At 43.7% G+C, this 13,397-nt stretch overlaps 1 protein-coding gene across 9 annotated transcripts in view; it reads left to right on the plus strand.

The window, feature by feature from the left end:
• ARNT2 (aryl hydrocarbon receptor nuclear translocator 2) overlaps positions 1 to 13,397 on the plus strand; it is a 193,062-nt gene that overhangs the window by 134,365 nt on the left and 45,300 nt on the right. For all 9 annotated transcript variants that reach the window (XM_039479922.2, XM_074399930.1, XM_074399929.1 and 6 more), the window contains 3 exons: positions 4,444 to 4,520; positions 7,060 to 7,194; positions 10,172 to 10,246. In XM_039479922.2, the coding sequence (XP_039335856.1) occupies positions 4,444 to 4,520; positions 7,060 to 7,194; positions 10,172 to 10,246 (287 nt within the window). The remainder of the gene's footprint in view (positions 1 to 4,443; positions 4,521 to 7,059; positions 7,195 to 10,171; positions 10,247 to 13,397) is intronic.

Genomic DNA, 13,397 nt, shown 5'->3' on the forward strand with positions numbered 1-13,397 from the left:
GAGGCCAAGGCAGGATCATCTGAGGTCGGGAGTTTGAGACCAGCCTGGCCAACATGGCAAAACCTGTCTCTACTAAACATACAAAAATTAGCCTGGCGTGGTGGCACGCACCTGTAATCCCAGCTGTTTGGGAGGCTGAGGCAGGAGAATCGCTTGAACCTAGGAGGCGGAGGTTGCTGTGAGCCAAGATGGCACCACTGCCCTCCAGCCTGGGAGACAGACAAAAAAAGAAAGAAAGAAAGAAAAGAAAGAAAAAAAGAAAAGAAAAGAAATAGAGGCAATGGAAAAAGGATTTTAAAACAGACAAGACAAGGGAAAAAACTCAGGGGAATGGCAGTGCATAGAGCAGCACAGTTCTCAGGTGTGATCTGTGGACCTGGGGAGTCCTGAAATGTCTTCAAGGGCACACCAAGTTAAACCTGTTCTCATAATAACACTGTGATGTTGTTTGCCCCTTCCCATGTGTCAACATTTGCACTGATGGCGTAAAAAGCCTTGGTGGGTCAACTTGCTGGGCGTTAGCGTGAATCATGGCAGTGATACCAAACTGTCCTCTTTATCACTACACACTAGCAATTATACATTATTTAAAAGTGTTTAAATGCCAGCTTCACTTAAGAATGTCCCTGATGAGACAGTAAAAATTAGGAGTTGTATTAAGCCCCAAATGGAAAACATGCATAAAGTGACTTCTGCAGAGACCAAAGTGCAGAGACTGTGTCAGGGAAAAGCACGTAGGCTTTCTCTGGGCTGTCAGCTGAAGTGAGTGTCTTTTCATGGAACATAGTTTTTGCTTGAAAGAGTGACTAACAAACAAATGGTGGTTGTTAAAACTTCTATCTTTGGCAGATACGTTCTCAAATAAATCGAACTTGTCACTTCCAGGAAAACAATTGACAGTCTTTATTGTCACTGGTAAAATTCAGGTTTTCTCATAAAAATTTGAGTTTTGGAAAGCTTGTATCTGCCACCATAATTTTGACCAGTATCTAGAGATGTTTCTGATGCGATACATGGTTGTATTACTAAGTGTGGTTTTTTAAAATGTTGTGTAATGTAATGTGTCAGCATTTAGAAGATCTATATAATATGGTGAACTAGTATTTTCCAAGTGACCAATACATAATGTTTAAAATCATGTCATGGATGAAGATCCATTGAAAGTGTTAGACAAACTAGCCTATTTTAATATTGTATTGAATATTACAATACGACAATGCGAAAAATGCATTAATATAATTTTGGATTTCATATTACAATTAACCTTTAAGAAACTATGACTTGTCAAGATTTGGAAAAATACCAAAGGAGAATATACTCAGTATTCTGAAAAAGCTTCCCCTTTTTCTCCCTTTTCCATGTCTGTGTGAGGCCATATTTTCTTCATATGCCTCAACTAAAACAACATATTGTAGCAGATTGAGTGCAGAGCGGATACTAGACTCCAGCTGTCCATTATTAAGTAAGGAATTAAAGAGATTTGCAAAAATGCTAAACAATAATTAAGAGGTAATTTTTTAATAGGATAAATGTGTGTGCATGTGTGTTATACCTTAGTCCAAAGGGTGATATTTAATGGAGAAATCCTGAGACATTTCCAGTAAGATCAGAAACAAGGCAATAATGCCCTCTATCTCTGCTACTATTCCAAATTATAATAGACGTATTATCCCATATCACTAAATAAGGGAAATTAGAGGCAAAAGAGCACATAAAGAAAAAGGAAAGTTATCTCTATTTTTAGGTTATATAATAGTACAACTGGAAAAGCCTAGTGAATTGGTGATAAAACTGAAACAAATAATTCAGGGAGTAGCACAGTGCAATGTTAATATAAGAAAATCAATAGCCTTCTTATACATAAACAATAAGCAGAGGATATGAGGGTAGAGAAAGCTCCATTTACAATAGTAAAAAGATTAAATACTTAGGAATAATTCTAATAAGTACACAAAGTACAAGCATATATGAGGAAAATTTGAAAACACTCCTGAAAGACACAAAAGTAGGTTTAAACAAATGCGAAAACATCCCTTGTTCTTGGGAGGATAACTCAACATTATTAATATGCCAGTTCTCCTGAAGTTAATTTATAAATTTAATACAATCCTAATAAAAATATTATCAAGCTATTTTATGGAGTCAGATAAGTTAATACTATCAAAGTTCATGTGGAAAAATATACCTTCAAGAATAGCCAAGAAAAACTATAAGGAATAGTCCTACCAGACATTAAAACATACAATAAAGCCTCTGTAATTAAAACGGTGTGGTGCTAGTGCCTGAATAGACAATTGACCAGTGGAATAGGAGAGACAGTTCAAAATTAGACCCAAACACGTATGTGAATTATATGATAAAGTTGGCTTCTCAAATCACTACAATTTAAATAAATGTTGGTGGAGTGACTGGATAGCCATTTAGAGAAAGGTAAAATTAAATTCGTATCCCATAACTCAAAAAAGAATAACTCCAAATGGATTAGGGATCTAAATGTGAAAAATAAAGCCATAAAAGTATCAGAGGAAAACAAGGGTGAATTTTTCTTTAAGCTTTTTGTAAGAAATAGCTTTCTAACTATGACTCAGACTCCAGAGGTAATAAAAGGTTGATAAATCTTACCACATAAAATTTTTGAAATTTTTAAATCACCACAAAGTCAAAAGACAGGAGACCATCTGGAAGAACATATTCATAACATGTACCGCAAAGGTTTAATATCCCAAATACAGGGAACTCTTAAAAATTGAGAGGCAAAAGATCAAAATGGCAAAATGGGGAGGAGACAGGAACAGACAATTCACTAAAAAGCAAGACATAAAAATGGTCCTCAGACATACAAATAATGTTCAAACTCACTCATAATTAGAGAAATGCAAAATAGGACAACACTAAGAAATCATTTCTCACCTGTCAGACGGACAAACATTAAATAATGTGACAGCACATTCTGTTGGCCAAGACTATGGGGAAGCAGACCTCCCATACATTCCTGGTGGGAATGCAAATTGGTGCAACCCTTCTGGAGGAAAGTTTGGCAAAGTCAAGCTACGTATGTACTTACTTTTTGGCCCAGCAACCCCACTTCTAGGGAACCACTCTGAAGATACACTTCTGATAATAATAAAACGCAGATGCCCAAGGTTATTCATCGCAGTGTTGTTTCTCATTGGAAAATATTGGAAGCACCTAAACATCCAGTATTTAGAGTGGTTGAATAGACCATGGCACGTCGGTAAGATGAAGCACTATGCAGTCAACAAAAAGAATTGAGGAAGAGCTGTATGAATGAAAATAAATGAAAGTGAAATGAAAATGAACATGGAGGACATACCGTTCAGTGACGTCAGCAAAGCCCAAGTGTAGCTACGGTAAACAGCTCTTCATAGAAGAAAGAAAAGGACACAAGAAAATGTACGTGTATCTGCACATTTGTGCAAAAGAAATGCAGCAAGGATAAACTAGAAATGAAAGAGACTGATCACCTGCAGAGAGTGGATGGAACAGGGATGGAAAGAAGACGGGAATGTCATGGGTGGGAGTGACATTTCTCCAGCTCACAAAACCATAGTGATGTTTAACGTGCCCCTCAATGTCTGTAGTGAGGGGCTGTTGCTGTACTTGTGTGACTCTATCACTGTCAACCCTTGGTCCGACCCAGTGTGGAAATATTTGTGTTAAGTATCATGCAGTGTAAAAGGAAAATTTCTACTTGACAGCACTTGCCTGTGAGTGCTGGAATGTCAAAAAGGAGTGCTTGTTTTCACTACAACAGTTCTAACCAGCTACAGATGTTTGAGAACCTTGCACTGTGAGGGACCCAGATACCAGACCCACACTGGACCAAACAGAAGACTGTCTTCTAACCCCAGTGAACAGTGAGGATTATTTTAACCAGTTCCTTTCTTTCTGGAGCACCAGTGTCGCCTTTCTAGTCCTTAAAAAACCCTGCCTTTCTACCACATGGGGAAACACGGGTTGTGCCCCTTTGCCTAACAAGTTAGTAACCAGCCTCAGTGGTTTTTATTTGGATTTCTTTTGCCTGTGATGGTCTTTGTTTCATTCTTTGTCAGCAGATAAGAGATATTGACATAAGCTGAAAGACCCGTATCAGCTTCTTACTGAAACCTCCCAACTCAATGTTTTGTCCAAATTGTACAGATGTATAGATGAATTATTTTCATTTCATCTTCCTTAATTTCTTCTGCATCATCCACAGATCCATCCAGATGATATTGTACCATAAAATTACCAAAAGACATCAGGCAGAGACAGAAGCAGGAACTGAGTGAGGAACTGGTTAATTCATCGGTTGGCTTCCCAGTGCTGCATGGCCAACACGCCATCTGTATTTTCGATTGCTTAAATAAAATCATGGACACCTTTCTTCTTTCCCATTCACCTTGGGCGTATTGTTGATGACCGTGACATTTCCCGTTTCAGGAATGACCATACCTGAAGAAGACGCTGATGTGGGGCAAGGCAGTAAATATTGCCTCGTGGCAATTGGGAGACTCCAGGTAAGAAAAACTCATAGCCCTTTAAATCTCAAATGAAGGCTTATTGCCACAAAGTGCAGAAGACTGTCGGTCCGGATGCCTGTTCTGATCACCTGTGTTCTTGGTGTTTGTTGGGTTTCGTGTCTCACTCTGTGGGACAAGGCTGAGGCCAAATCTAGAGGAGAAGGGGACTGTGAGCTGTAAGCAGAGTTGTTGCTGCGTTGAGGGTTTGCATCAGCTCATCACCCACGCTTGGGGGTTGCCAGGAACTTGCCGTCACATCCCTGCTTCACCCCCTTGACTGTTTCCCCAGGGTCTATGGGAGAAAGTCCAAGCTCATCATGATGAGGGAATGTGTCCTCTTTGCAGGTCCACGAGGGAGTGTAGTTTTAAGGGCAAGAACTTGCCAGCGCCATGCCCCGCTCCCATCTCTCTCCATCCGGGAGATTTAACGGTCTCTGTTTTAATTTTCGCGGGCGCTGCAAAGGGTCAAAAGTCAAGTCACTCCAGCGGAAGTTCCAAGGCACTCCTTTCATTGGCCAGAGGTCTTGGAGAAGGTGGGGGTTCCCCCCCGGGTTCGAAGTCCCCTTCTTCCACACCCCTTGGGACTGCATGTTTGGGTCCCCTTCCACCCTCGTGGAAGCCATCTTTCTCTCTCCTGGATTTCCCATCCGGAGTCCTCCTTCGTGGAAGTTGTCTCTCTTCTCCTCCTTTTTTCTCCCTCTTTTCTCTACCTAAATAAAATCACCTTTCTGCAACACTTCTTGGGTCTAGTATTTTTTTTTTTTTTTTGAGACGGAGTTTCGCTCTTGTTACCCAGCCTGGAGTGCAATGGCGCGATCTCGGCTCACCGCAACCTCCGCCTCCTGGGCTCAGGCAATTCTCCTGCCTCAGCCTCCTGAGTAGCTGGGATTACAGGCACGCGCCACCATGCCCAGCTAATTTTTTGTATTTTTAGTAGAGACGGGGTTTCACCATGTTGACCAGGATGGTCTCGATCTCTCGACCTTGTGATCCACCACCTCGGCCTCCCAAAGTGCTGGGATTACAGGCTTGAGCCACCACGCCCGGCCGGGTCTAGTATTTTTACGTTATGAGCTTACCACGTACCTGCAGTGGTCCCCTCTCTCATTCTTGAGATAGTAGAGACCAAGAACCTACAACATTCTCTCCGGGGAGCTGTGCCTCCCCCGCACCCCAAAAAACCCGGTTACAATGACCTCATCTCCTTCCCTTCTTCCTCTCTCACGTCTTATTCCCACATAGCACCCTTCCCCTTTCCATGAACCCCACCTTTGGGAGTGTTCACAGGCTCTTTTGCCTGGTATTCCCCTGTTCCCTTCTTCTCCTTTCAATATTTCTTATCCTCCTTATCTGCTCATCTTTCAAGACCCAGCTAAATTGTCTCCCTGATCTTAGTCTAAATCAGTCATTCTCTCCTCCTCACTCTCATAGCACTGAGCTCTACCCTCAGTTACCCTTCTTTCACTGTCTGTTGCAGGAAGTAAGTTGAGTGCGAGCTCATCCCCTGCAACTCCTCAAGGCCAGGGAACATGTCTTTTTTTTTTTTTTTTTTTTTTTTGAGACAGAGTCTCTTTCTGTCGCCTAGGCTAGAGTGCAGTGGTGCTATCTCGGCTCACTGCAACTTCTGCCTCGTGGATTCAAGCAATTCTTCTGCCTCAGCCTCCTGAGTAGCTGAGATTACAGGCGCATACCACCATGCCCAACTAATTTTTTTGTAATTTTAGTAGAGATGGGGTTTCACCATGCTGGCCAGGCTGGTCTCGAACTCCTGACCTGGCGATCCTCCCACCTTGGGCTTCTAAAGATTATGGGTTTGAGCCACTGTGCCTGGCCTGAAGCATGTCTTTTATTGTGTGAAAATTAAATGTGCTCAATGTCTGGCCCACACAGTAACCACTCATTCAACTGGACGGTTCATTCTCCTTAGGACACTGAGGGTCTTCTCTATGCTGAAGAGGAGAGACGTACCAGACCTGGTTAAGACACACTCATCTTTCATGTGGCTGGTTTCCTAGGTCTGACCATTTTCAGGCAAATGAATAGGCAATTTCATCTATGTATGACCAGCACTGGTATTGCTTGCAGATGGGTGAAGAGAGAATCTTTGGGTAAATTCAGTTCACAAATATATATGCTCCAAGTATTTTAACTAGTTCCTTAGGCTCGTTTGCCATTCTTAGTAAAGGGAAGTGGGAGAAGAGAAGGGTATTAGCATTTATTAAGCACCAACATAAGCACATGCCAAGGTTTAACATGCAACATCCCTTTGAAGCCTCACAAACACCCTATGAGATTACAGGTTTTATTATTCCCGTTGGTTGATAAGGCAACTGAAGTTCAGAAATGTAAAGAAAATGGTCAACTGTTACAGTTAAAGATGGGACCAGGGACGTTTGAACACTTTAGAGTCATTGTACTAAATGACATGGAAGGATCTTTGAAGTTAAATGCACGTGGATTATTCTTCTCATCTCTGTCACCATCTCCATGTCATCTCTGTCAACACCTCCTCAACTGTGGACTGTCCCCATCCCAGGTGACCAGCTCTCCTGTATGCATGGACATGAACGGGATGTCAGTGCCCACGGAGTTCTTATCTCGGCATAACTCTGATGGAATCATCACATTTGTAGATCCAAGGTGTATCAGTGTCATTGGCTACCAACCCCAGGTCAGTAGACAGTTTTGAGCTCATAGCAATTGACTAGAGGTTTAATTTTTCTCAAAACATTCTTACCTCATTTGTTTGAGATACAACACAATGGCCATGTGGAGAAATATCGTAAAAAGCCATGTACCCTGCCTGGATAGAATGATAGATACCCTTCCAAGTCAAGAAAGGATGTTGTAAACACCTGTGCCATTAACGTGAACTCTTTCATCTTTGGATAGATATGCTTTCTTTTGGATAGATATCCTTCCAAGTCAAGAAAGGACGTTGTAAACACCTGCACCATTCAACAGGGACTCTTTCTTCTTTGCCCTCGCTGTTATGTTTCTCTAGTTGATTTTTCACAAACTGGAGTTAAGATGTTCCATTAAAAGGGGCTCTCTTATTAATTAATATTCATCACAAGGCTCATTAATGTCAAAGACTGCAAAGCCTGGTAAATATAGCTGCCTAATTTTGCCTAACCTCTGGTTTCTCAAGTGCATTTGGAAACTTATTTATCCAGGTGGCACATCTTTAAGTCTTTGTTCTGGACTCTTTTTTAAAAAGTCAGCATCACCAGCCGGGCGCGGTGGCTCAAGCCTGTAATCCCAGCACTTTGGGAGGCCGAGGCGGGTGGATCACGAGGTCGAGAGATCGAGACCATCCTGGTGAACATGGTGAAACCCCGTCTCTACTAAAAATACAAAAAATTAGCTGGGCATGGTGGCGCGTGCCTGTAATCCCAGCTACTCAGGAGGCTGAGGCAGGAGAATCGCTTGAACCCAGGAGGCGGAGGTTGCGGTGAGCCGAGATCGCACCATTGCACTCCAGCCTGGGTAACAAGAGCGAAACTCCGTCTCAAAAAAAAAAAAAAAAAAAAGTCAACGTCATGAGAAACAAGCAAGCAGAAGCAATTGTCCCAGACTAAAATAGACCAAAGAGATAAAATAATAATATGTCATCTAAGGGCCTGAATTGTGTCCTGGGCCTGAAGACATATTGATAGATAAAACATTTGGGAGACAACTGAAATGTTAATCTGTACAGAATATTGGGTGATGTCATTGAATAATTGATTTTCTTGGGTTTAGTATAGCACATGATCTAGCACATTGCCGTTTTGTAAGATAATCTCATTTTTATGAGATACATGTTAAAGTACTTTGAAGAGAAGTACCATGATGCCTACAACTTACTTTCAAATGGTTCAGCAAGAAGTTAAGTATATACATGCATATGTGTGAACATATACATACACATGAAAAAAGGAAAATGCAAATATGACAACCATATTGATAATTATTGAATATACATAAAATTTATTGTACTATCAACTTTTCTGTAGATTTAAATTTATTTAAAAATATAAAACTTTTTTTTAAAAGAAAAAAGATGTTTATTCTGAGGAGCAGAGCTTCAGATATGTAGATAAGAGTATTTTAATGATGTGTATTTTAGAACTAGAAACAACTCAAACTAGAACTATTAGGACCCTGCCTATAATTCTGCATCTCTAGATTCATGTAAACCTCGAGATTCTTGGATAGAATAATGGGAGAAATGGATTTATTTCCAAATTCACCCCGACCTCTGATGGCGATATATTTCCAGCCAGACCCATTTATCCAGTGGCACCTCCCATGGGCATCCAGTTGCTCCTTGGCACGCAGATAGGACTTCCCCTCCAGTGCCAGCATCAGAGCTCACTTAGGCCGTTTGCTGATTTGGGTGATCAATGAGTTAGTTTAAACCTTTTGCTGTTTAAGACACTTCGTGGCCAGGCATGTGGCTCATGCCTATAATCCCAGCACTTTGGGAGGCTGAGGTGGGTGGATCACTTGAAGTCAGGAGTTAGAGACCAGCGTGACCAACATGGTGAAATGCCGTCTCTACTAAAAATACAAAAATTAGCCAGGCATGATGGTGCATGCCTGTAATCCCAGCTACTCGGGAGGTTGAGGCAGGAGAATTACTTGAACCCTGGAGGCAGAGGTTGCAGTGAGCCAAGATCACACCACTGCACTTCAGCCTGGGAGAAAAGAGTGAAAATCCTTCTCAAAAAAAAAAAAAAAAAAAGACATTTTCAACTGGACCACTTTACTACAACACTTTTGAAGTTATCTGTTAACAATGTGTCTTATTCTGATCAGTTTCATTGTGAAACACACTTTTGTTCTGGGCTAATGCTGTGTCCTTTGAATATAGCATAGACTAATGGCAGTAGATAGATAGTAAACAGGCTTTTAACAAGTACAGTTATTTTATGATAACCTCGTTTCTTCAGTCACAGGAGAGCTACAATTTCCACATTTAAACAATTCTGGTTTTCATAGGCAACACATCTGTCCTCAGGCTATCATTTTGCTTTCTTTTTATGTTTTTAAAATATGTTTATTACAGTTTGCCTCTCCAAGACTAACAAAAATAAAATTGCATTTTGAAGCTACGGATGTAGTGCTTTAGCAAAATTAGAAATTGTTATTGAGCATGCCAAAGGAACTTAGAATGAATACCAGGAAGCCAGTTCCCTGATGGCTCCCAGGGAAATTTGGCATTCACTTTTTTTTTTGAGACGGAGTCTTGCTTTGTCACTCAGGCTAGGGTGCAATGGCACTCTCTCGGCTCATGCAATCTCTGCCTCCCAGGTTCAAGCAATTCTCCTGCCTCAGCCTCCAACTAGCTGGGATTACAGGTGTGCACCACCACGCCTGGCTAATTTTTGTATTTTTAAGTAGAGACCAGGCTTCACTATGTTGATCAGGCTGCTCTCAAACCCCTGACCTCGTGATCCGCCCGCCTCAGCCTCCCAAGGTGCTGGGGTTACGGGTGTGAGCCACCGTGCCCGGCTTGGCATTCGCTTTTTAAAAAGTCTGGGGTAGATCAGGCTAAAGGAGATGAATTAAAGGAGATGGAAGTGAACATTATTGTCTCACAGTGAGTATATACGTAATTACAAGTGGATCTGTGATTAATAAAGCTTGTCTCTTTTATTTAGGATCTTCTGGGAAAGGACATTTTGGAATTCTGCCACCCTGAGGATCAGAGCCATCTGCGTGAGAGCTTCCAGCAGGTACATACTGCCGGTGCCCACTTAAAGCTGATGCACAGTCTGGGCACCTGCGGATGCGGCTGGCAGGACATTAGTCCTACTGTGTGCCAAGCAGGCTGCAAGGTCCTACCTACGACCTCAGTCAGGGCCCCTACTGGGAAGGCACTCACAGTCTAGTAGGGAAGACAGACATACATTAATAAACAATTACTGTGTAATAGGAGAAGAACTTTAAAGGGTCATAAAGAAAGAGACTGCAGACTGCAGAGGCTGGAGAGATTAACTGCGTGGGGAAGAGGCAGGAATTGTTCCTGGGGAAAGAACAATTGGGATGGGTCTTAAAGGATGGGCATAGAATAAATGAGTGAACATTCCAGACTGAAGGGGCAGCCCTAGAGATGCAAAAGAGAGAATCCTAAGCAGCTCCTAGTAGCTGGAGTGACACTGGCCAACTTGTAGGAGGTGGTGGGCAGTGCTGATAAATGAACCCGGTACAGCCAAGTTCTGAAAGGCCTCTTAAGCCATGCTAAAGCAATAGATTCTCTACTCAGTCAGTAAGCGTGGGCCAGCGCAGTGGCTCACACGAGTAATCCCAGCTCTTTGGGAGGCCAAGGTGGGCAGATCACTTGGGGCCAGAAGTTTGACACCAGCCCGGTCAACATGGCAAAACCTCATCTCTACTGAAAATACAAAAATTAGCTGGGCATGGTGGTGCGTACCTGTAGTCCCAGCTACTTGGGAGGCTCAGGCAGAGGAATTGCTTGAACCTGGGAGGCGGAAGTTGCAGTGAGCCGAGATCGCACCACTGCACTTCATCCTGGGTGACAGAGCAAGACTCTGTCTAAATAAATAAATAAAATAAAGGTAAATGAGGATGACTTTGAGGATTTTACAGAGCAGTGTTTTTGAAAAGGCACTTTAGTAGTCCAGGTATACAGAAGAGACAGGTAGGGAAAATAACTGGAAACAGACAGGAGGCTTTTAAAATTGTCCAGGTAAGAGGCGATGAGACCAGAATGTGAGCAGGAGCCGTGGGAATTTAAAATAGGGGGCAGCTTGAGGAGACGGTTGTTGGGTGCCGAGGCTTTGGATAGACATGATCAGGTGGGACGGGGATTCAGGATGACCTGGGAACCCGAGAATGTGGCCACCCCATTAACAGTGTCATGCACATCGTGACTGTTAGCTGCTGTGTGCCGAGCACCTACTGTGTGTCAAACACTGTGGGAAACCCTACCCCATGTGCTGTTGAATCTGCACGGTAGTCGGAGGAGGTAGGCATCCTCATCTTTACCACTGATTGTAGAATCCAGCACCAGGGTGACTCTTAACAAAGCAATCTAAATGGATCAAAACCCGTAGCAGGTGACTTTCATTTGGGAAACATGTGAAATTGGAGTGTTTAAATCTTGTGTTTTTGTGCTGTGTGTTTGCTAACTGTGTGGAGATTATGATAAACTTTGTATCGTTTAGAATAGTCAGGTTTGGGTTGGGTGGGCTTCATTTTTCTGGGTTCGTGGAAATTGAACTTTCACAGTGATGGGGCCGCCATTCAGTGCCCAGTAACTGGCCAGACCCATTTCACTATCTCATGCAGTCCTCACACCTACACAGTAAGTGTTGTCTGCCCCACTTTTTTCACAGTAGACTCTGGGGGGTGCGGTTCCCTGCCCCAGGTCGCAGAGCCCAGGCCTGCCTCCCTCCAATGCATCCAATCACAACACCACACCCCGCACACAGGCCTCTCCATCCAGCAGCACATCAGAGGCTTCACACTGCTGACACTGTCAGAACCCGGTTGGTTTTGAAAAAACAGAGAAGGAATTGACATCTGATCTCACCCCGACATCCACTTAAGTACCTCTCACTCTGTAAGCGGCCACCGCATTCCTCCAGCAGGAGGGGAGGCCGAGACAGTGATGCTGGCAGCCCCAGCCCCAGCCCGGGCCACAGGGCACAGTGAGCAGCGGCCGAGCAGCCGCAGGGACATCCTGGAACACGCCGCGCCTCGGTCCCGTGCTTGTGTTCTTTGGTCTCCAGCCACCAACAGCTGAGGCGGGGATCAAATGTTGATAAAGGGAAGTGGCTTCTTCTTGCAAAAGCAGGGAGGTGGCTATGTCAGCTAAGAGCCAGCTCTTGAACTCTGGATTTAAACAAAAGCACTTGAATAGCCCAGAGGTGGCCCTTAGAACTTGATTGAGTTTGTGAGGAATTTGAGTTGTGACAGCGAGCCAGCCAGGGGCCGGGAAACTGCACCTGCTCTTGGATTCCTTCTCCGGATCACGGTTTACCTGTAGGTCAAAAAGAGCTGAACTCCGGGAAAGTGAAAGCAGGCTCCCATCTCACCCGTCTCCTTTCTGCTCAGGCACCTTCCATGATGATGAGGATGATGAAGGGGGCTGTTTTCTTGAAGAGCCATGCTAAGCTGGGTTTTATGCTTGACCTTGCCACCTCCTGCATTGCACCTGGGTTAGGTACAGCATGTGCACCATGCTGGCCTGAAGGCCCGGACCGTGTCACCAGCACCATGCATAGCCAGTCCCCATGACATCTCAGGTATCCCAGCTTCCCAGGATTTGCCCATGCCGTGCCTTCTGCCAGGAGCGCCCTCCCCACACATCTTCACTTGCCAACCCTTTACCCGCTCTCCAAATGCGTTCCACACTCTAGTTCCCTCCCGGAGCCGTTTTCAGGTCCTGACTGCAGGCTGCCTCTCCTGGCCCTCCTGGTAACCCCATGGCACTTCATCTTGAGTTTCTGTAGTGGCATCGAGCATACTCTCTGGGTTATAGTTATCGACACGCTGATCCTTCACCTGCTGGCTGAGAGGCTCACTGAGGACAGAGATGGTGCATTGGCAATAGGGGTTGATGGAAAGGGCTTTGGGGCCAGGTAGATCTAGGTTTAAGGTCACATAAGCCTTTATTTAGGCAAGGTATTTAACTCCTTTGAGGCTCAATGTCCAGGTTCACAAAATGCTGTTGTGAGGACTGCCTGAGCTAACACGTCTAAGGTCCTTAGCCTATAACGTGGCCCCAGGAGGGTGCAGAACTGTCAGCTCCCTTCTGTTCTCTTTTCACAGCTCCTAAGGTGCTGCCTTCCACGTGCTTGTTGCGTGGAGCTAACAAATTTCACACTATCTCAGACATTCTAGTTAGAAGAAACAAACCAA

Source organism: Saimiri boliviensis, chromosome 5 (genome assembly GCF_048565385.1).
Source record: "Saimiri boliviensis isolate mSaiBol1 chromosome 5, mSaiBol1.pri, whole genome shotgun sequence".
In the NCBI taxonomy this organism is placed as follows: Eukaryota; Metazoa; Chordata; class Mammalia; order Primates; family Cebidae; genus Saimiri; species Saimiri boliviensis.